Here is a 21,857-nt window from a genome sequence, read left to right as displayed (position 1 = left end):
ATGCTCCTTTCAGTCCCCACTTTTAGAGATTCTCTCGGAGGTGGAAAACTCGAATTCCACGATCACGCGTATGAATAGACGGTAACTTACTATCTCTCCGTGGACCGAGGCCACGGAAACATACAATGATCTCCCGATTCCCACTCAATATAACACGGAAGAGTACGTCTTGATATTCCGAGTTTGCGTGAGATGGAAGAAGAGCAACTATTGTCGTTGTTGGTTATTCGCTCTATATTAAAACTAGTCATGATAATTTATTTATCTAGCCTATTGAATTTAAATGCCCATAAGAAAGAAAGAACCCAACTTGCAAATAAGATGAAAACGAGTAAAGGAATGATAATTTAAAAACTTGAATGCTGTATGTGTTTATTAAATAATAAAACATGTTGAAAATGAGTTACCTAATCACACAATACATGGAATTAAAAAGAAAAACTTATGACTAAGTGTCCTTAACTAACCAATTCCGATCTTCACTCAACAATTAAATTGTAACACAATTTTAGGGGCGAGTCACTTTGTGAAGAGTTGACAAGATAATCCATGTGATTACATATACATGTATGCACATAAGAAAAACAATAAGAAAGGAAAATTTTACATTATAAAATAAAAACATTTAATTGTAAAAATGTATTATATTCAATAAATTTTTGCACACTATAATAAAATATTGACACTATTAATACAAATAATATTAAAGATAAGATTTGGTATAAAAGTAACATTAAGAGAAATAAATTTAATGGACTTAAAATTAGGGAATGTTATTAAAGTACACATTATACATAATTAGAAAAGAAAATTAAATACCATATCAATTAATTCTTATTATATTTAGCAGACTCTCATTGTACATACCAGGGCACTTCAACAATTTCAAAAATAAAATGCACAAATTAGTTTTACATAATTTTTAAGATTCTACATTTTGTGTCTGCCACAATGAAAAAAACCAACCACAGTTCATAGTTGTTCTGTTACAGTCGGGTGTTAACGTTTTGCAGGGGCTAACAAAAAATGTGAGATTTCTGAATATGCAGGTCTCTGGTCACATTCATGACGCATGGTAAGTTTGTACAAACAAATTTTTCATTTATGTGTGAAAGATTATAGGCATGTATTTAGAAAATTGTAAAAAGGTGAATATTTTTTGAAGAACCAGGAATTTTGTTTACGAGAATTTTTTTTAACCATCTATCCTGATAGAGTATACTGTGCATAAAGAAAAAATAAAGACAACATTTTGAGTGTGTCCAAATACTTGTTTACAAAATCTGGCCGCGTAAATGCCCAGACTTCCATATTCTTCTTCATCTTTGATGAGATGGCAAAAAATAATATGAAAAAAATACAGATTAGAATCAATAAGCTATTTTGTGCCAAAAACTTTTTAGATAAAAACATTCTATCAATTTGAAAAGGCAAATCATATATGCATGTAAGTAGTACAGTTTTTATATTTAAATTTGATATTTTAAAGCTTTATTATGAGTAAAAAAATCTGTAAAAAATTATTTAATCGTAGATGATCGATTTAGATACATATATAATATAAATATTTTGATAAATTATGCATTAATATTTTGAATATGTAAAATATGTACCTATATTATAAATGCCCTAATCCAGGGGTTCCCAATCTTTTTCAGCCCGCGGCGCACTTAAAAGTTTAGTATTTTAGTAGTTGGGTAGAAAGATGCTAGCTCTCAAAATATAAATGGTTGCTTTATAGGTACCCGAGAATATTTGTAGTTTCGTATAATGATAGAGGATCGACTCACGGCGCCCCTCTTGACTTTCTACGGCGCACTAGGGCGCAGCGGTGCACACTTTGGGAGCCCCTGCCCTAATCAATATTTCTATAGGTTAGCGCGTTTGACTGCCTTGTTCGCTTCTCAGATAGAATAGGTGATTTTTAACTCTAATATTTATTTAATTACACCCTGAGGTAACAACCTAAAGTGCAAGACTGATGATCTTTGCCTTCAAATAATTAACAATCAAAATAATACTGCTTTGATACACTTCATCACTGCGTGCGGATAAATGTTAGAGATATTAAAGATATAAACTGTTTAAAAAAAAAGGAACTTCAATAATGTCACGCTAAGTCAAGTCGCATAATAATTATAGCAAAACGATTTTACAAAAAAATATATAAAAAGTTTAAATCGTAAATATGTAATTTAATTACTAGATATTACAATCAAATTATTATTTATATTTAAAAACATGTACACATCACTTTAAGCTTTTTGTTTCAGAATCTTAAAAATGAAAATGTCAACACAAAATTATTTTTAAAAAACTCCATCATTGGATACAAATACAAAATGAGAAAAACATCCAAAATAGTAGTCCAATAATTAAAAATATCTAATAATAGTGTAAAAAATATTTGGTATCGTTTTTTGTATGCATTTTATATTTTATAATTTGGCGCGTGTTGAGTAATGGATGAAAAATGGGTAAAAACAAGTGCATGCGTATTAACTAATTGACATGAGTTGGAGGGACCAGAAGTTAATATTTTCAAAATTTATGGTAATATTGAATTATCGTTTTTGAAATAAACGAGCTTTTATTGTATCCTTATTTTACTTCTTAGATGTACAAATATAAATGTAATAGTACTTGTACATGTGAATGCATCACAATTTGAATTTGTATTCTGTAGTACAGAGGTGTCAAGCTCAAAAGGCACCAAGGGCCGCATAAGCTATTTTGGGTACGCTGGCGGGCCACATAAAAAAAAACTCGAAAATCTCATTTTCATCTTTATCTAATTTTAAGTGAATAATTTACTATCAAAAACAGTCACATGAGGCACAGTAGATCCAACTTAATGATTTTGTAAAAGAATATCATATGTTCATGGGAACAAAAGGGAGTAATGAGGAATTAAAAGAAATGAAAAATACAACCGCAGGTATCCGTGGGCCGCAAAAAAAATACTTGCGGGCCACATGCGGCCCGCGAGTTTGACATGCCTGCTGTAGTACATATTATGTTTTTTGCTGTTCAAAAAAAAATATTTGTGATGTATTACGGCTATAATATTGTTACTTATTTATTTTTAGGTAATAAAAAATACAGATCATTAATAATCTGGCCCTTAAGGTTTATAATTATAATTAATTTTCACAACTTTACAGGAAAGGCTTTTATTCTTTTAAATAATAAAAATTGAATTTTTATTAAATGGTTTTGTGGAACATGAAGATCAGACCAAACAACTCAAATATTTTTTGGTAACAGGGATCTTATGAGAAGTTATCAGCTTATTATCCGGCAGTTTAAGGGTGAGAGTTGTTTTGTTACTAAACTAATGCATATTGTGTATCGCCATAAGGTATCCAATTATTTAGTTTTACCATAAAACTTGGCATTCAATAAAAACAAAAGTAAATTGACATTGATTTTAGCTCTTCCAAACAGATCCATAATGCTGCAACCGTCGTACTGCAATTGTAGCAAATGTTGCACATCTAATTCTATTTTCTCCACCTCTACTCCCAGGAACTTTCCTTTGACACTGAATATACCGTTGTGATCCGTGGGTGATATTTCAAATAATACGTTCTTGAATTGGGACCCATTGAGACCATCAATCTCTATCAATATTCCCTTTTCATAGAGTTTTTGGGCCGAGTATTTGACAGACAGCTTGGATTTCACCTTCCCTGGCATTTTACTTCCTTTTCGACCTAATGAATGTATTACTCTGAAAAAAAGATAGCAACAACACAGTTAATTTTTTTTCAGATTTTACATAGGATATATGTATTTACTTTCATTATTAGCAAATAAATTTGAATTAAAATCACAAGATACCATTCTATACCATTCTTATTATTATCTGTAAAGAATTAAGGGAGGATTAAACTATCTATATTTTAAGTGTGCAAAAAGTGTAAATTGTGACATTATTGGGTGAGACATCAAAACTTGTTGTAATTCCTAAGTTCCCTAGCATGGACCTCGTCATTGTATTAACAATAGGGCATATTAAGGGGTAATATGACAGGCGAGAACACATCTTAGCGTTACAAAATTATCAACACAAAGTTATGCATGATGATGTAAAATGTCAGCACATTAGCAAAATGCTATTCATATCTCAATAAACTGATTTTACAAGTAAAGTGAAAATACCCGGTATAGTGACCAATAATAACTATACTGGAGATCTCATTATTTCTGTGCTCATTGTTATCAAGTTTCTTAACTTTCCCCTCCCAGTGATATGTATTTACTACAACTCGACATTAAAAATGAGAATATCTATATAAAATATAGCAGACATGGGCTCAGAATTTTTGTATTCCTCTGTAATAATTTTACGTGTTACATAAAAAGAATTAAAATGTGTAATAATAAAGTTATTCATTGCAGCGGCGGAAATAAAATTGGGGATAAAATCACTAATACACAAAACGTTTCTCAGAGTATGCGTGCGTGCCGCACTTTACCTACACACGCACGCGGCTTCATACTGTTTCCGAAGATCTCATTTTAGTTGCGCACAAGTCGTCGTTCAGGGTGGTCGTGTCACTACACTAGCTATGGCGGCTACTAATTTTTTATTTTTTATTCATATTAGCATTCAGGAATATTTACTTTTTCCCGTTTTTAAATCACGTTTTCATATGGTGTACAAAATGCATATTATCGGTGCACGCGGAAGTTTTTAGCACTGTAAGGGAAGGGTTAATATGTAACAAAAGAATATTTACCTTTTCCCTGCATTTAAATTCTCTAGACACTTATTTATGTATCGGTTATAATAACCACATTGATCTTCATAGTACTTTGTCTTTTGGTCGAGGCTCTGTTTGGTTCTCCTCATCATCTGCAGAGCGTTGAGCTGGCCGCGCCGGTACTTGCCCTTGTTACACAGGTCCATGGCGATGGCCGTCATGATGCTCTGGTAGCCGTCCTCTCGGGTTACGTAGCCCTTCTCCTGCAGGGTGTCGAGGTATTTCCGCAGCTGGGCTATGTGCTCCCTGAGTGTCATCTTCTCGTTGGGCTTAATCATGCCGGAGTACAGTTTCTGCTCAATGTATGCCTTGTATTGGTCCTGTTGGTGTTTTGTCGTACCGATACATAACGCTTCTAATAGATGATCACCTGAAAAAACAAAACAGAAAAGGTATATATGTAAAACAATTCCGAGAGTTTAACTATAGTCTAAAGATTCAAGTCTTTGTTCTTTGCATAAGCTGTACATAGACCGAGACATTTCTTTGCTTTTCACTGCCTAAATACGCATGTAGTCAGTGAAAAACAAAAATAATGTTACTAAAAAAAAAGGAGAGAGTTCTTACCATTCAAAAATGGCAAAACAGACACGCACAGCTCCTTAGTCTTGATGAAGAGCTTGTTTATGTCAGTCATATCATCAGCGGGGAGCTGAAACTTGTCCACAAGAGTGAGGCAGACCTCGGTGTTGGCGATCGGAGAGAGGGTGGCAAGCGGCATGACCTCCCCGGGATCCGTAGGACCCAGTGCATCCAACAACTCATGGAGAGGATCCGACGCCTCCGGGGCTATCAGATCCTCGTACTCCACCAACAGACTGTGTGTGTCGCAAATCTCCTGTGGAAGAGATTGTAAATTAGTAAATGTATGCTTTCCAACTCGCGAATTTCAATGTCAGATAAATTAATTTAATTTAATACTATTTGTCAGTCGCTTGAGCTCACTTTTTTTGTTGGGTTTATCAACTTAAATTTAATATTTTATTGATTTGGAATTACCTTCGTGGATTAACATAATGATTTGAACATATATTTTTTTAAATCTGTCATTATGAAGCAGTGTCCTGCGGACCGATGGGTGCGATAAGAGTTAGAAGTAAAAAGTTAGCCAAAAGAAACATACCTGAGCGCTGATGTATATAACTGGTTTGTACAGAAGGATGGCTTCAGAATATTCATTTACAGAAAAGTGTTCTTCTAATGATGGCCCTTGGCAACACTGCCGAAAGAAATTCTTCATTTTCTCATGGCACTCGATAATAAAAGGATTCAAACACTGCAGATGTGCTGATTCTTCTCCAAACTGAAATTTAACAGTACATTAATAATAATACACTTTGTTGTTTTTTTTAAGAAGAAATAATAGTAAAAAACAGGTCCAAAAAAAGTTGTGTATATATTTGAAAATAGTTTCGCATTTGTAATAAAAAGTTCTCAGTTATGAGTACTTAACATAGAAATTTCGTCAACTGATAGCAGCACATTAATTTGGAAGATGTAAAACATTCCTGTCACTCAGAATATAGATTTACAACTTTTGAAATTATTATTGTCAACCATGGACGGAATTTTATACAGTGTAAAGTGATATTATAAAATGATGACCTATACCAGCCAATATTAGCTTTTAACACAGTTCTTGATAGCTTATACTATGGTCTTCCGTATTTCTACATCAAAAACTCTTAATCTATGTTGATATTGTCAATAAAATCTTTAAAGTTAAAAATATCCATAAAAACTCAAAATTAATAATTAGGTCTTAATGAAATAGAAAATATATTGCTTACCCCTTTTTTAGATGCGGAAAAGTGTAAAATCTTGGCAACCGAAGCGAGATTACGGCGCTGGTCATTGGAGAGTGCTTTATCGTGTGGTAAAGTTATGATATCAAAAGCATCCGGAGCTACAATTGCAGCATTGATAAACTGATAATACACCAAATGGCCAATAACCTGTGAAAATAAATAAACCAAATATAAATCACTAAGAATTAAATTGTTACTGTAAAATGACAATCAAATATGATGAGAAATATTTCAAATCGCAATTAACCTTCTGTTACCTATAATTTGTATCGACGATTTAAATTTCAAACCAAAAGTAGGTATGAAAACGACTTGATTTAAATTCAAGGCTTAGAAAAATTTGACAAACAAGTAAATGCTGCTCACTCAATGTCCACCTTCTAGAGAGGCCTGACGTTTAAAAAGCTTAGTTACTTTACCTTGAGAATGTCTTTCTCGGGAGCTTGAGGAAACCTCTTCAGTAAGGCGTTATGCAGTACTCGCGCCATATACAGGATGGAAAAGGGAAGCATCGCTTTACATTCTGTGATGCGGTTCAGAAAAAGAGTAACAGTCTCTTTGAGAGTCTCCAATCCGTGGTGTAATTTTGTTTTCACTTCGTTATATATCAGAGCCTGCTCTTGGGTTATTGTATGGGGAAGGTGTCTGAAAAATGGTTTAAAATGTATTTAACATTACGTAAAGCAACATCTGTTTGCGAAGAAGAAGTCAAACAACAAACAAATCTTAACACATTTCGGACGGGTGTTTTTTACGCCTGCGGACCGCTGGCGACAGGATTTGAAAATTATGTACATATAGTTGAGACCTTAAGAAAGAGATTGGTATATAATATTCATATAAAAACATTAAATATGTAATTCCTTATTTTCTGACTTTGAAATGAGGTCAGCGCAGAAGGTTAAAACACCCTTCTCATCCTTTTAAGCATCAATCGACCGAACGGGTAGAAATGCCTTTCCCACCCTGAGTGTGTTAAAAAGATGCATTATTCAGTTTGTATATTTTAAATATACCGTTCATATGAATAACATAAGTACACATGTCATTTCTCAATCCTTTTTTTAAAACCAAACACAACTTATTACATGTCATTAGAAACATGTTTAAATAATATTTTCAAAGAAAAGTTTTTATTTAGTATTAATCATAAAGGTGAGAAACAATCGCATAGCATAAGTTCAAAACAAATGTATAAAAAATAGAGTAATATAAAACTTACGAAATTTGTCCAGTTTGTGATTCCATACGATTGCGCCACGTCTTGTATATGTCCACAGGACTGGTGTCTATACTCAAGCTCTTATCGTTGATCATCCTTTCTACGAGTGGTCCTAGTATATTTCTCAAACTACTTTGTCCGCTCGATTGCCTGGCATGGTTTACTGCCATCTTTAGTACGATCAGATTCCCCGTTATGACATCCTGAGGTTTACTAAATCTGGATTGTATCTCTTCCTCTAAGCTACTTCTGAATAGCTTCAACAAGAGGTACTCGTCTCTCGTATTCGAGCCAAAATTATAAAGTGTTAAAATGACATTTTGAAGGAACTGATTTGCCCTACTTTGAGGTAAACAAAACAACAACTTAGAGAGGTAAATGGGATTGGTCTGGAGCATGTAAAAGAGATGTTGGTAGCCATCGAGTAATTTTCTACTTTCTCTCGTGAGTGATTTTAGACCTCTGGTGCTCGTGGAAAGAAAAGTCTTGTTAGTTCCCGTTTTAGAATCATTGGGCTTAAAATTATCGCTGTGAAGAGTCACATTCTTTCTCTTCACTAGATCATTCAACTTAGTTCTATGCAGGACTATTTCCTGAAGGGAAATCCTGTTCTGCACCAGAAGTCCTATTTGGAGATCGAGCTCCTCGACTTGTTTAGAGAGCTGCTGGTTCCTACGGATAGCCTGTACGGCTTCCGCTCGCAATGTTTGCAGCTGGATTTCCTTCTCGTAATCTTCGGTGGAGAAGTCCAGTAACGGAACAAAGTGTTTCACTACTTTGAATGGTGGACACTGTTGATGAAACAAGGAAAGGAAAGCCCTCCTAGCACACCGACCTCTCCAAAGTGCTTGAATCCGAACAATATGTTTCTCCTAAAAAGATAAGCATTTTAGTACTGAGAAAGAGAAGAGGACATGCGCTATAATAACAGTTTTGTTACTGAATACTAAATAATTACCTGTGATTCATAGTAAGCGTTTAAATCTTGCGGTTTGCTTTTGATCGATCTACGCTTAGTTCTTTTCTCGTCGAGAATAGCTTTATATTGTCTACTTGTACGGAGAGCTCTCCACCAAGCCTGTATTTTAATTATTTCAGATTTCTTGCTGAGAAGGAAATTTCTTCTGTTCAATAATCTAGATCTTGTCAAGAAACCGCGAATATGCGCTTGTAACTTAATAATATTTTCTATTTTCTTCCGTTTTAAATTTTCTGTGTTACTTTTATTAGACTTCTGAATCAAGGTTTGAATGTCTTTCATGGACAAATATCGAGAATCCGGTTTAAAATCTTTGGGAGTGTCCCAAGAATAGGAGTTGGTCTCGATGTTGATATAAACAGTTTTACCAGATTTGGTATGGTGGACCACCCAGGAACAATTATTTCTACTGTTCTTACTTTCAAAGTATCTCAGAAAGTCCTCAAATAAACTTCTGTATATATCATTATTTCCGATTATTTCAATATGCGCGGCTTCTAAAGCTGATGCAAGACTCTCCGCATTGATTTGAAGTACTGCTAAGTTTACTTTAGTTAAAACATTGCAAGCGGAAAAGACCTCATTAGTTTCCTCCGCTATATCTGAGATTATGTTTTTTATATCCTCTAACCAAAGTTCTCCGTCGCACTTTTTTTTCATAGCCACTTTTAAATTTTTCAAATAGAGCGTTGTATTTTCCTCCAGCAATAAATGACCGAGGTTCAGATTTTTATTCCTCAAAGCAGACATTAGCTTCTGGATATCATCCTTCGTGACGGCATCATTCACATCATTTAGAGTATTGATCACTATAAAAATAAAAAACAAAATGTCAAATAAGAATATAAAGTGATGCATAATCTATCAAGATTTAAATGTGGTGCAATATTTTTAATAATAAATTCTTAATTCCGGCTTCACTAAGCACTGGCTGCGATACTAAGTCAGCATATTGTTTACAAAAATATAGTATAAGTAGATATGATAAAACAATAAATAAAAATTGTTAAAAAATATCCAAAATGATATATATCGATAAAAATTATTGTTACGAAGGGCAATCACGTACGTTCATTAGTGTCATCCGCATTCGAGTTGACTTCATCAACGCAGTCCTGGATATCGGAAAGAGTAAGTATGGAGCAGGATAGATTGGCATGAATCTTGGCTTGCCGCGCCAACATGATAGTTTTGCAGTATGACATGGACAGCTCTGTTTGGAGGCCTTCAATAGGTAAATTGCTGTCCACCAAAGCCTCCCACAACTCTTTGAAATTACACTGATCCACGGCCTTACTGATGTTCGCTATAGACATGAGCACTTTGGTGCTGCTGAGAATATCCTCATAAGTCAGATCTTTTCCGCATTCCATTCTATCTAGTTTCATCTCCTCGTACAGAAGAGGAAGAGCGAATTCATCAATGTGTACGCTAGCGTATTTTTTAAGGTTCAACAGATTATCATACAGCTCCCTTAAGCCGTCATCATCCAAAGCTTTATTTACACTCTTGACAGCCATATCGATGATTGAACGAGTTTCTCCTTTAGAGTTTGCTTTATTGATTACTCCTTGTAATGTTTTGGAGAATTCGACCACATTATCAATATAGACTTTATTAAAAATTGACTGTACATTTTTTATCTGTTCCATGTATAAATCAATATTGCTATATTTCAAATACTTTAGTTGAAGCCAATCAGAACTGAGATGGTGCATAAGAGCCTTTTCATTTTCTTCGTCAGCCGCCTCTATAGCTTTCCGCCCCGAATAGACGCAATTCACGGAGGTGATATACCCTTGGATTTCTCCGTGAGTGAGGAGTTCATCGTAGACATCCGGGACGTAGCTGTCATTCATGGAACGATTGAGAGTGTTTTTTATTTTTATTTTTTTTGCTTTTTGTAATATGGCTTGGTAATCTGAAGCTAATTCAGGAAGTACATATTTCAAGTTAACAGCGGGGTTAAGCAGAGAGGATTCTATATTGCCTTGGGAATCGATTGCCTGATTCACATTAATGACAGCCGCATGAAGAACCGCCATATCCCCTTCCAAATTTGAAGAAAGTAATCCGGCAATCTTTTGGAATGCGGGCATGGTTATGCCATACCTGCGGAGTTCCTCACTCATTGCGTCAATTTCTTCATCTAAAATAGAAAATAACATTTTTATATTTAAGAGATATGTAATAAATTAGGGACCCCACTACCCACTCCAAACAACAAGGACTTTATCAAACAAACCTGTAAAAGTCGCCTTCCCATACAGGTCTTGAATGAGTGGAGCTCGACCGAGTTTAAATAAGTGCGTGCTCAGAGCGTGAATGCAATATATTACACGAGGCATATTCTTTTTATCGTAAACATCCGTAGTTTCCGGATGGAACGTCTGAAAAAGAATCGATATTTAATACATAAACTAAAACATTAATCAAAAATTTACCCTCAAATATTAAATTTATATAACCAATCTTTGACATAAATATAGCGCCTTAATTCAAATACGCATTGGACTTCCTTCCCATCAGTTCTCAGATTGAACAGGAAAAAGGATAAATATGACACTATCATTGATGTAATTAAAATGATTATAAATTTGATAAAAGCAAGGTAATCAGTATTTATCTGAGCAATCAATACTGCCTTTCCGCCACATAGAAGTAAGAACATATAATAAAATTTTGTAAGTGTAACACATAGTCTTCAAGAGGCAAATAGTTACCTACACATATGGCAATGATATTAAAATTATTTTTGCGCATAGAGGATAAAATTCATTCAATATCATTACTATATACTTATCTACAAAGCTCTCACATGGCTTTCCTAAAAATCTACCGTATTTTACGGACTATAAGACACTGATATTAATTTCAAATATAAGACGCACCTGAATTTTAAAGGCAATTTTTTTAAGAAAACAGTGCCTCTTATAGTCTGTAAAATATGGTAATACTGTACTTTAATGGCTATACTGCTACTGACCCATATCTGTACTGCATAGGGCACTGCACCACATTGATGCATTGATAAGTTGATTACTAAATATATGAAGGCAAGGTGGCAAGTCCTGCGCTTCAGGTACCAGTCAGGGATAGTATTTAATAAATATTAAAGTGAATAATGCTTATATTCATTATGACCCTGCCTAACTAACTAACCATCACGCAGCTTCCCCATAAAGCAGAGAGAATAGAACACCATACACCCTTTGCAAACATTATTTGCCTCTTCCACATTCATGCATCTCGTCATACATATCCGCCGATAATTTCGACTACTGACCCGGCTGCATTCAAGTATTTGACATACCTGATTGTGCTTAGTTTTCCTCGGTCTTCGTCTGCTTCTTTTGCCTCATAAATTTGTTTAACCGTTCTTTCCTCACTCATACGTTCCATATGTCCATCTCAACACACCTTTCTTAATTTTATCAATAATGGTTATCTCAGCCTTCCATTATTTCCTTATTTAACCACTCAAACATCTATCATACATCATTTTGCCGCACATTCGGCTGAGGGATTGCATTCCTTATTATAACCTCCCCTGGGAATAGAACCAGGGACCTCCAGCACGGTTGCCAAATGTACTTACTACATTATGGAGGAGGTGGATGTACAGAAGAATAATTTTAACAAAAAAAATATTCTTACTCTCTTGCGATGTATTTTTATTTATTTTTTTAGTCTTTAGAACTTCAAATGGCTTAGAAAAAATAATAAAATATAAGATAAAACCCTTATCCGCACCCCAATAGTGAATAGGGCACTGCATCATATAAACGCAGTGTTATCTTGATCGTTAACACATGAAGGAAAGGTGATCAGCCCTCCGCTTCAGGTTACCAGTCCAGGGTAATATTGATTAAATATTAGTGAAAAAATCACTTATATTTATTTTACCTCCCTTGGGAATCGAACCCGGGACCTCCAGAACGGTAGTCGAGCGTGCTGACCATTACACTATGGAGGCGGACGATACAACAAAAAAATATTGATCTGTTTGTAAAAAATATATATATATATTTACCAATGGCAGCTCTGTTGTTTTTAAAACTTTCAGCCAGTGGTTGATGTTATCCGTGTGACGGAATTGCAAGCCTGCAATCTGAAATGCATCAATGCAAATTACTAAGGGTTAGGAACAATGCAATGAGTCATGCTCATTTATATATAAGACATAAAGTCTAACAGGCCTAATTCAATTAGGGAAGGGATAATCCCTAGCCCCTTTTAATGACCTGAATTCTGATCCTTATGGAAAACCCAATTTTACAACTTACTGAGAAAGGGTATACTTTCATATCAGGTATACTTAAATGAGAAATGTTATTTTATTTTTAAAAGGTTAAACCCCTATTGATGGAATTGTAATTTTAGTGGGATGAAAAATATGGAAATAATAATAACAAACTAAATATTGTTACTATATACTTTGGAGTTATATTAATTTTGTAATTCAAATGTAACTTTGTTTTAAAATCAATTTATAGTGATTTTAAAACAAAGTTACATTTTAATTATAAAATGGAAAATCACAAAGTTAGTGCTTCAAATATAAATTTATTAAATTCAACAGATCTAAGTAGCTTCTTCTTTTAATTTATAACTCATAAGTGTGTATATCTCTAAAAATCGTTATCCGCACCCAATGGTGCATAGGGCACTGCATCGTATTGACGCAGTGTTATCTTGATCGTTACTAACATGAAGGCAAATAGATCACTCTTGTACCTCAGGGACCGGTCCAGGGTAATAATAAATAAATATTTAGAGTGTAAAATCACTAAGATTTACTATCATCCCCCTGGAAATCGAACCTGGGACCTTCAGCACGGTAGCTAAACACGCTAACCATTACAGAGGTGGACAAAGTATGTACACTTTTTTCATTTTAATTTTTTGTTTTCAGTTAATATCTAACATTTGGATTTCATATTAGCATTTTCAATCTATTTACATTTTTTATATCTATTGTATTCTTCTTGTACCCTTTATTATAACCTAAAATAAAATTTATATCTACACACAGGCTATGTGGGATATTTAAAAAAAAAATAAAGTAATATAATTGTATTTTGTACTTGTAATTATATTATATTGTGAAATGAAAAAAATTCTAAAAATTTTAAATATATTTTTAAAATATATTTTTATATTTTTAAAATATAAAATATCCCATATATTCAAGAAAAGACATTGCAATTTAGATGGCATCCAGTCAACAAAAACAGAAAATAATCAGAGATTACATTCAAATTTTAAAATACTGTGTATACTATAAAGCGCCCATGTTTCACAAAAACGGGACTATTTAAATGAAACATTATTATTATTACTATTATAAATAAACCATTTTATGGTGCAGGATAGTGGATACAAAATATATCATTAGAAGAGTTTATTTTGAAAACAGCTATACATTTGATGGAAATGAAGAAAAAAAATTAGTCATATTTTGTTTACGTTTGAAGTCAACACATAAATAAAAAATACTACATTCATAAAAATATCGGTAATCTAAAGGCAAAGGGATATATCTGTCTCAGACAAAATTTTACAGGAGAACAAAAACAAACCTTGTGAAATTAAATAACTCACTTATTTTATGCATTTTTATATGTACATATCTTAATAAAACTAAATAAGTATTCAACTACAGCTATATCCTATTGAAGGATTATGGAATACACTATTTTAGACATATTGTAAAACAAACTTTGAAAATGAAAAATTTGACAGATATACCCCTTTTCCATTACACTACCGATATACAACATCATCAAAACCTATCTGCTCGAAGTCATACATACATTCTTACATGTTAAAACACTAAATAAAACTAAATTCTAATGTTGACGTAAAATTAATTCAATACTAACCTTGTAACGTTTCTGCTCCGCGTCGTAGATTTTGTTTAGCGGCAATATTTCAGGAGATATAAAATGCCCAAGCTTCGCAAGATATACTCCATTACGCAGATTTTCTTCGAGGTCTGTCGTCAAAGGCAGCTTCTCTTTTAGACAGGCTTCGAGCCAGATCCGAGCTTCTTCAAGATGACACAAATATTCGTAAGCCAACGTTCTGTGGCGCATTTCGTCCATCTCCTCGGCTGTTCTACGCTGGTCATCATAATCTGAAGAAATATTCAATGATTTTATAAGCTCACCAAAAGAATATCGGGAATAAATAACCACTAAAATGACAATAAGAACAACCTTTGTTATCAAATTTTCTAATATAACACTCGATGTCCATTTTTAAGCCGACATTAAAACACAACACGCTAGAATTGGAGTAACATTCGCTTATGCGATTTATATAAACGACTTTTAAAAAACTTCACAATAATAATAAGTATAATATAAACAGGTTTGAAAACTTTGAAACCGAAAGTCTATAACCGTTGCCGAGCACCATCAAGCCGTCAATTCAAAACAACAAATTATCAACCAATGAGAGAACAGCAGCTCATGCGATTGGTCATTGGTCGCAAGAGGATTTAGTATATAAACAGCTGTTCTTTGTGTTGCCAGTACACGAAGAAAATATTTCTATGGAAATAAGTACTTACCTTGTTCTTAACTAATATCCTTGGGTACTTATTTATGCTTTATCTTCAGATTTTCCCATCTCAAATGCAAATGACATTGGCCTTTTTTTAAAAAAGTTTCTCTCTAGCTTTGGTGTATTTTTTCCTCGAAGAAGCTCCAAAAAGTTTTTTTTCTGGTGATTTATGTAAAGTTATGAATACTCCCCAATTTACATTATGTTTTTTTTTGTTATAAATCTCATATTTCTTATTATACACACGCCCTGAATCTGAGTGGGAACGATTACCGAATAAACATATAATAAAATGTGGGGACAGTAAGCAAGATTCGAGATAAGGATTTTTTATAACTAATTTTAAGATTATTTATGTCAATTATAGTCATATGTACTTTTAGAATTTTTTTTTTTTTTTTATTTCTTAATTTTTTTTATAAAGGAATAACTCGCAGAGTTTATTTTAGATGCTTGTCTACAGGTAGGGTAGTAAGGATAGGTAAGGGAAATGTGAAAAACACATCACAAACATCCAGACTTGGCGGGAATCGAACCCGCGATGCCAGTTTCGCAGTCGAGCGTCTACCCAACTACACCACGGCGCCTATCTTAAGTACATATTAGATTAATAGAATTATCATAATATAAAAATAATAATAATAAAACCCTTATCCGCACCCCAATGGTGCAAAGGGCACTGCGTCATATAAACGCAGTATATCTTGATCGTTTACACATGAAGGAAAGGTGATCAGCCCTCCGCTTCAGGTACCAGTCCAGGGTAATATTGAATAAATATGACAGTGAAAAAATCACTTATTTATTTATTTTACCCCCCTTGGGAATCGAACCCGGGACCTCCAGAACGGTACCATTACACTACGGAGGCGGACATCATAATATACTTATATTTAATTGTACCTGTATTTATATAAAGTACCAAAATATTCTGAGCCTTTAATTCATTTATAGGCCTTCTGTATTTTATTTATTTGTCTTAGTATTAATAGGTTAAGCCGAAATTTAAAAAAATATCATTATACATAGGTTTGAAACAAAAAATTTCTTTATAATCAAAAATTCACCATCAACAGTGATGCTGTTGTTTGGTCCTCAATGATTTTTCTTATTTATTTTATGGAAATAAATTATAATAGAGTGAGAGGGGTGTTTATTTGTCACTTTTCAAGGAGAAAGTGTAAAACTGATCGAATCAAAATAAGTTTTCTGTGCTATTTCTGGAGAGTAGATTCATTTCAAGATCGCTATATAGCCAATACCCTAATAAGTTCTCTTATTGATTTTGTAATTGCTTAGTAACTACAGAACCTCGATTTTCTTCTACTACTACTGCTACCATCACGCCGTTTCTCAGCAGCGGTAGGCAGAAGGGATGGAACGCCACACTCTTCTGTTCTGACACACACTCCCTCACCTCCTTCACATCCATACATCTAGTCATATTTCCTAATCTTTTAAATTATTCCTTGTTCAGCCTTACATTCCTTTCTCATATCTTCGTTTTTAATTCTGTCATACAATGATTTTCCACACATTCGTCTGAGGGAGCGCATTTCAACAGCATTCACTCTGCTTTTATCCTTCATTTGCCAGTTCCATGTTTCGATCCCATACGTTAGTGTCGGTACCAGCACGCCTTTGTGAACCAGTAGCTTGGGTTCCATTGACATATTTTTATTTGCAATCACTGTTCAAAGCACCATTTATTCTATTCCCTGCATTCACTCTTCTCTCAATATCCTTATCCACTTTTCCATCCCTTGTGAGCATGCTTCCTAGATATAAAAATTCTTGCACCTGTTCCAGGGATTCATTGTGTATCTTGCATTCTGTCATATCTTTCTCTCTTTCAAACACCATGACCTTTGACATTCTTTTATTCATTGCAAGATCAATTTCCATACATACATCATACATTCTTGACACTATTAGTAGCAAATCTTCCGCGCTGCTCGCTAGCAGTACGGCATCATCCGCTTCCGGATGATTTTCATTATTTTACTTAATTCGCTAGATACAGCATCAAGCACAACTAATACAGAATAATTTTCTTTTGATTTCTATTATGTGTGATATTAATTTAATTGAAAAAGAAAAGACAGATTTTATTTAGAGTATGGTTTATTAGAGCAATAAATATTTTAACACTACATCAGTTGTTTATACATATAACAATGTACAAATATCAATATTTATATAATAATACATAATTAATCTATCTTAAGATTCTCTTTGAATTTAAATATTTTTAATGGGGCTTTATAATTTCAAAGGGAAAAATTACCCAAAACAAACAATTTAATATAAATCCATTGGACATTACATTATTTTACATACATAATACATATATGATAAACTGAATGATTAAATATCAATTAAAAAAAGAGGTAGTTTAATTCATTGAGAATTCTTCTCCACATCATTTGGAATACTGTAGTGGCATAAATACATAAGTAATACAAATTATTTATTTACAAATTTAACAAATAAAGTTATATCCCAGTTCACGTGATAAAAACTAATGTACATAAATAATACAATAATAAAACTGTTCTTCAATAATTAAGTACTATCAGGCAGTTAATAAATTAAAAAACTAAAAATCTATAATATATACTAAATCAGTCAATGAAAAAATTTGTCTTAATAATTATATCTTTAAAACATTGTCTTTAAATATGGTGATCACTTAATTGTCATGGCTATTGGTATAATTATAAATAACATACAATAACTTATACTACTACAGCATTTGTGGCAGGTATTTTATCTTCAAAGTGATGGTAGTGATGATGAATATGTTCATGTACATATCGGTGTACCAGGGATGTTCCTGCACTATCCGCTCCTTCCCCTTCTGCTTCTGAACTACGCAGTAATCCTCTCCACTCCACCGAATCATTAATATCTATATTAGCTGTTAAGTTATCTACTTTTTCTTGTATTTTGGAATCATTTTCAGTCCATTTCTTTTTTGCATTTTTCATTAGCCGGGTATTATTATCATTCTCTAACCACTTTTCAACTTGAGCCATCGCTCTAGCGTGATATTTTTCCCTATTTTGATGTTTTAAATGATGAGGTGAGCATGCGTGATTATGAACCGTAGCTTTTTTATTGATATTAGTCTTGCGTAGAGCTTCTATATTTTGTTCAAAGTCGTGAGATTTCGATTTTAATTCTGATCGATTAGGTTTATTTTTCGCATCAGTGGAAACATTTACTCTGTGTACAATTTCTTGTTCCTTAGCATAATCAAACGATTTGGCTCTTGTATCAGTGCTTGTAGTAGTGGGTTTTAGAACTTCCGGAGCATCGGGAATGACACATTCGTAGGGCTCCAGGAGAGTATACCGAAAAGGTCCTTGGTCCAAGTCGTGCGAGCGTGATCTGTGATGACTCTTCCAAGGTTTTTGCTGTACTGTGGCTGCTGCAGGTTGTCCTTTCAGATGGACTCCCGTTTTAGCATGCTGAGAAGAAGAACATATCACAGCGTGGAGAAAACTGTCATATCTGCATAAATTTGATTCCTTATGTGAATTGATATTTGTGTTTGCCAAATCCAAATATCCGTTGTTTGGTTGGTCGGTGAAGGCTGGACGATTAATTGGTTCCATAGTGTGTTTTCCAGTAAAGGTATTAGAACGGTTTCGCTGGCGCTGTTTGCTATTCACGCTTTCACATTCCAAACTGTTTATTCCACGCTGGTCTGGATAATGTTTTCTGTGAACAAAATAAATCTTGAATGAGATTTGAATAATAGCGGTCCATTTTGACTTTTTAATGTATAAAAGTTTGTTTAACGTATAAGAGTTTGTCAATAAGTATAAAAAAAATCCATTTATTTCTCTTATCCATATAGCGCTATGCACTATGTATCCACATATCAGAATAATGAAAGGTTATCTTGATCGTAAATAAAATGTGTACAGACGGTTAGATCAATTAAAATATTTCAGTGAAAAAGACAAAATGTTTAAAAACAATATATTTGTGCATTGGGTGTATAGAGTTTAGATCTTAGTAGATAAACTGTGAATTTTACAACAATATTACTTAAACTTATCCAGTTATAAATTATAAACAAACATGACTAAGAAATGAATCTAGGTACGATTTTTTCAATTGATTTATGGGAAAACATAAAATAAATGTTAATAATTACCTCGAAGTTTGAAAACTGAGGTGATTTTTTTCCATGTTAGCTTGAATTATTTCGAGAAGTTCACGCCTTTGTAAACTGCCAGATCTCTTTTTATCACCAGTTTTAATTCTACCTCCGCTTCCTTCCCCGGACATTCCTCCAGCCTGCTCGGGACTGGAGACACTCAGCTGGCCTTCGGGTAATAGATTCTCCTTTTGGGAATTCCAAATATCATTCCGATGGTGGCTGAGATTATTGTGTTGGTTTCTGTATCGCGGACTCAAGTTATTCTTTTGATACTGCCTCTGTCTCAAGGTTCTTTTGAAACCTTTGGGAGTTCTTAACCTTTCTGAGCAATCGGATACATCATCGTCGATGGACAATCGGGAGCGGCGCTCTTCTTCATTAGAAACTAGAGGCTCGATCGGGTCTATTTCGAGAGCGCAGATGGGCGGTGTTGCCGGTAAGGGTGGGGTTGCCCTCTCGATTCGCTTCCGTCGAGGTTTACGTCTTCCTTCTCTCACGTGGGCGCTGAGGTCTCTTTTATAGCGAATTTTGGGATCATTTCTCTGCGGGCTTACTCCCCCCACCCTCTTTGTCCTCTCTGCGCTCTCTTCTACACTTCTTCTTTGATCTGGAGACACAGTTAGTCTAACCTGTATAGTTTTGGACCCATAGTGTGGTACTGTTACTGATTTTCCCACCGATTCATAAATGGTCGACACTATTCCCGCTATATCCTGCAAAGAAAAATTAAATTAATTAATATTTGTATACTTTTTATACAGCAATTTAATGTAGAAAAATAGAAATATAATAAAAAATAAAATGTTAGATAAGTGTCTTAGTTTATGTCATAATAGAAAAAAGTTTTTTTTTTAAGATACCATTTTTGCAAATTGACAGGATTACCTCCCAGAATACATTACCATTACGTTTTTACACACACATAGGTGTATATCTTTATGTAAAATATTCATAGATAAAATGTGTTCAATATATTATCATACAGCTTGTCCGAATGAATGAAGCCAAAGTTATCAGTAATAGCAGTATATTAATATATTGCATAATAACTAATAATAGATTCTTATGGAACTACAAATGTTAATCATTAAATATAGTAGGTGCATTATAAAAAATAAACTGTTAATTTGTATATGTTTATATAATAAAAAATGAAAATTTAACAGATATAAAAATATTTTTGTGTTTATGATTTGTAAAAATCATGTAAAATAACTTTATAAAATAACTTTTTAATATACATAGTACATCGGTTTGTAAGGACATAAGGGGTCAAAATAATGGGAAAAAGTTTTGCATAGATGAAAAACGAAGCGTATAAATTTTTCAAAGACACAAGTCAAATTATTAAATAAATAATATTATCATCAAAAATTTTTGTCTGTGTGCTCTTTGTACACAAAAACTTAATTTAAAGGGAGATTTCATGAGAGATTGTAAGCCAATAATTTGTCTCTTTTGATATATTAAATGGCATAGAATGTAGAACAGTTTTTGTTTCCTCATATTAAATTTGGTCCTGGTAGGATAATAGATATTTCAGGTTAATTGTTGAAATACAACCGTACAATACGTACGGGTTTGACACTTATTTAGTTTTCCCATATGAAAATAGTCTTAGTGAAATTGAATACTAACATCCTTGGTAATCCGTCCATGACCATCAAAATCATATAGGGTGAAGGAGAAATGCAATGGCTGAGGACCTCCTGCTGCCTCTCCTCCTCGTACTTGAACATCACAGGTAAATTCCTGAAATAGAAATAAAAAAACATTTATGTTACATTCCATACATTATTAGGCAAGCTAATTTTTTATCAGCCATCGTTCACATCGTTACCCAGGTGTTGCAATAATATAACACAACAATATTGTGATATTGACATTTTTCAAAATTGTGAAAAGATATTTATTTTTTATCATCATTTTTTTTTTAAATCCGCCTCCGTAGCATAATTGTCAGCACACTTAGCACCATTCTGGAGGTGCCAGGTTTGATTTACAGGGGGGGGTCAAAAAAATAGAAGTGATTTTTTCACTCTGATATTTATTCAATATTACCCTGGACTGGTACTTGAAGTGGAGGGCTGATCACCTTTATTAAGAAATTCATTACATGATTAGAGTGAAAAAAACTTCAGAGGAAATAAAGATACGAAAATTTTTCGATGGAAATATAGGAATACCAAAAAAAAAGTCGAGGATCACATTTTCTTCATAATTTTCTTCACCAGTCTGATGATGTCGGCAACGACGAAACCCGGTCGCTGGTCAAATAAAAATAAAGTGGAAAAGCTAAAAATATTGGTTTTAATCTAATAATATATTAAAAATG

The 21,857-nt window shown here is 33.5% G+C and overlaps 2 protein-coding genes across 2 annotated transcripts in view; both read right to left on the bottom strand.

Annotated features, from left to right (window-relative positions):
* Positions 1–3,078: 3,078 nt before the first annotated feature.
* On the bottom strand, positions 3,079–15,266 carry LOC148302953 (ras GTPase-activating-like protein IQGAP1). Its single transcript, XM_088270845.1, has 13 exons — positions 15,000–15,266; positions 14,664–14,917; positions 12,812–12,889; positions 11,024–11,168; positions 9,848–10,927; positions 8,758–9,587; positions 7,800–8,671; positions 6,997–7,222; positions 6,560–6,724; positions 5,893–6,072; positions 5,337–5,607; positions 4,746–5,139; positions 3,079–3,733 (listed from the first exon to the last, which is right to left on the bottom strand). The coding sequence occupies exons 1-13, from the start codon at positions 15,037–15,039 to the stop codon at positions 3,370–3,372; spliced, it is 4,899 nt and encodes a 1,632-aa protein (XP_088126971.1). The 5' UTR covers positions 15,040–15,266; the 3' UTR covers positions 3,079–3,369.
* Positions 15,267–17,454: 2,188 nt separating this feature from the next.
* nkd (NKD inhibitor of WNT signaling pathway naked cuticle) overlaps positions 17,455–21,857 on the bottom strand; it is a 37,426-nt gene continuing 33,023 nt past the window's right edge. Inside the window, exons 3-5 of the mRNA XM_088270820.1 lie at positions 21,161–21,274; positions 19,517–20,235; positions 17,455–19,074 (exon numbers count right to left, since the gene is read on the bottom strand). Of these exons, the coding sequence (XP_088126946.1) occupies positions 18,087–19,074; positions 19,517–20,235; positions 21,161–21,274 (1,821 nt within the window). The 3' untranslated portion in view covers positions 17,455–18,086. The remainder of the gene's footprint in view (positions 19,075–19,516; positions 20,236–21,160; positions 21,275–21,857) is intronic.

Source organism: Brachycentrus maculatus, unplaced genomic scaffold, assembly GCF_059751285.1.
Source record: "Brachycentrus maculatus isolate JH-2025_06_01 unplaced genomic scaffold, ASM5975128v1 h1tg000396l, whole genome shotgun sequence".
Classification (NCBI taxonomy): Eukaryota; Metazoa; Arthropoda; class Insecta; order Trichoptera; family Brachycentridae; genus Brachycentrus; species Brachycentrus maculatus.
The sequence above is the reverse complement of the archived record's forward strand: the minus strand, read 5'-3'. Positions and strand labels throughout refer to the sequence as shown.

What these genes read in the sequence shown, in the direction of transcription:
- LOC148302953 (XM_088270845.1), bottom strand. Translation starts at nt 15,039, where the DNA reads ATGGACATCGAGTGTTATATTAGAAAATTTGATAACAAAG. An exon ending in TGCGGATGACACTAATGAAC is followed by an intron (nt 9,588 to 9,847) that starts GTACGTGATTGC and finishes TTATTTTTATAG; the next exon opens with TGATCAATACTCTAAATGAT. An exon ending in CCGAGAAAGACATTCTCAAG is followed by an intron (nt 6,725 to 6,996) that starts GTAAAGTAACTA and finishes TTATTTTCACAG; the next exon opens with GTTATTGGCCATTTGGTGTA.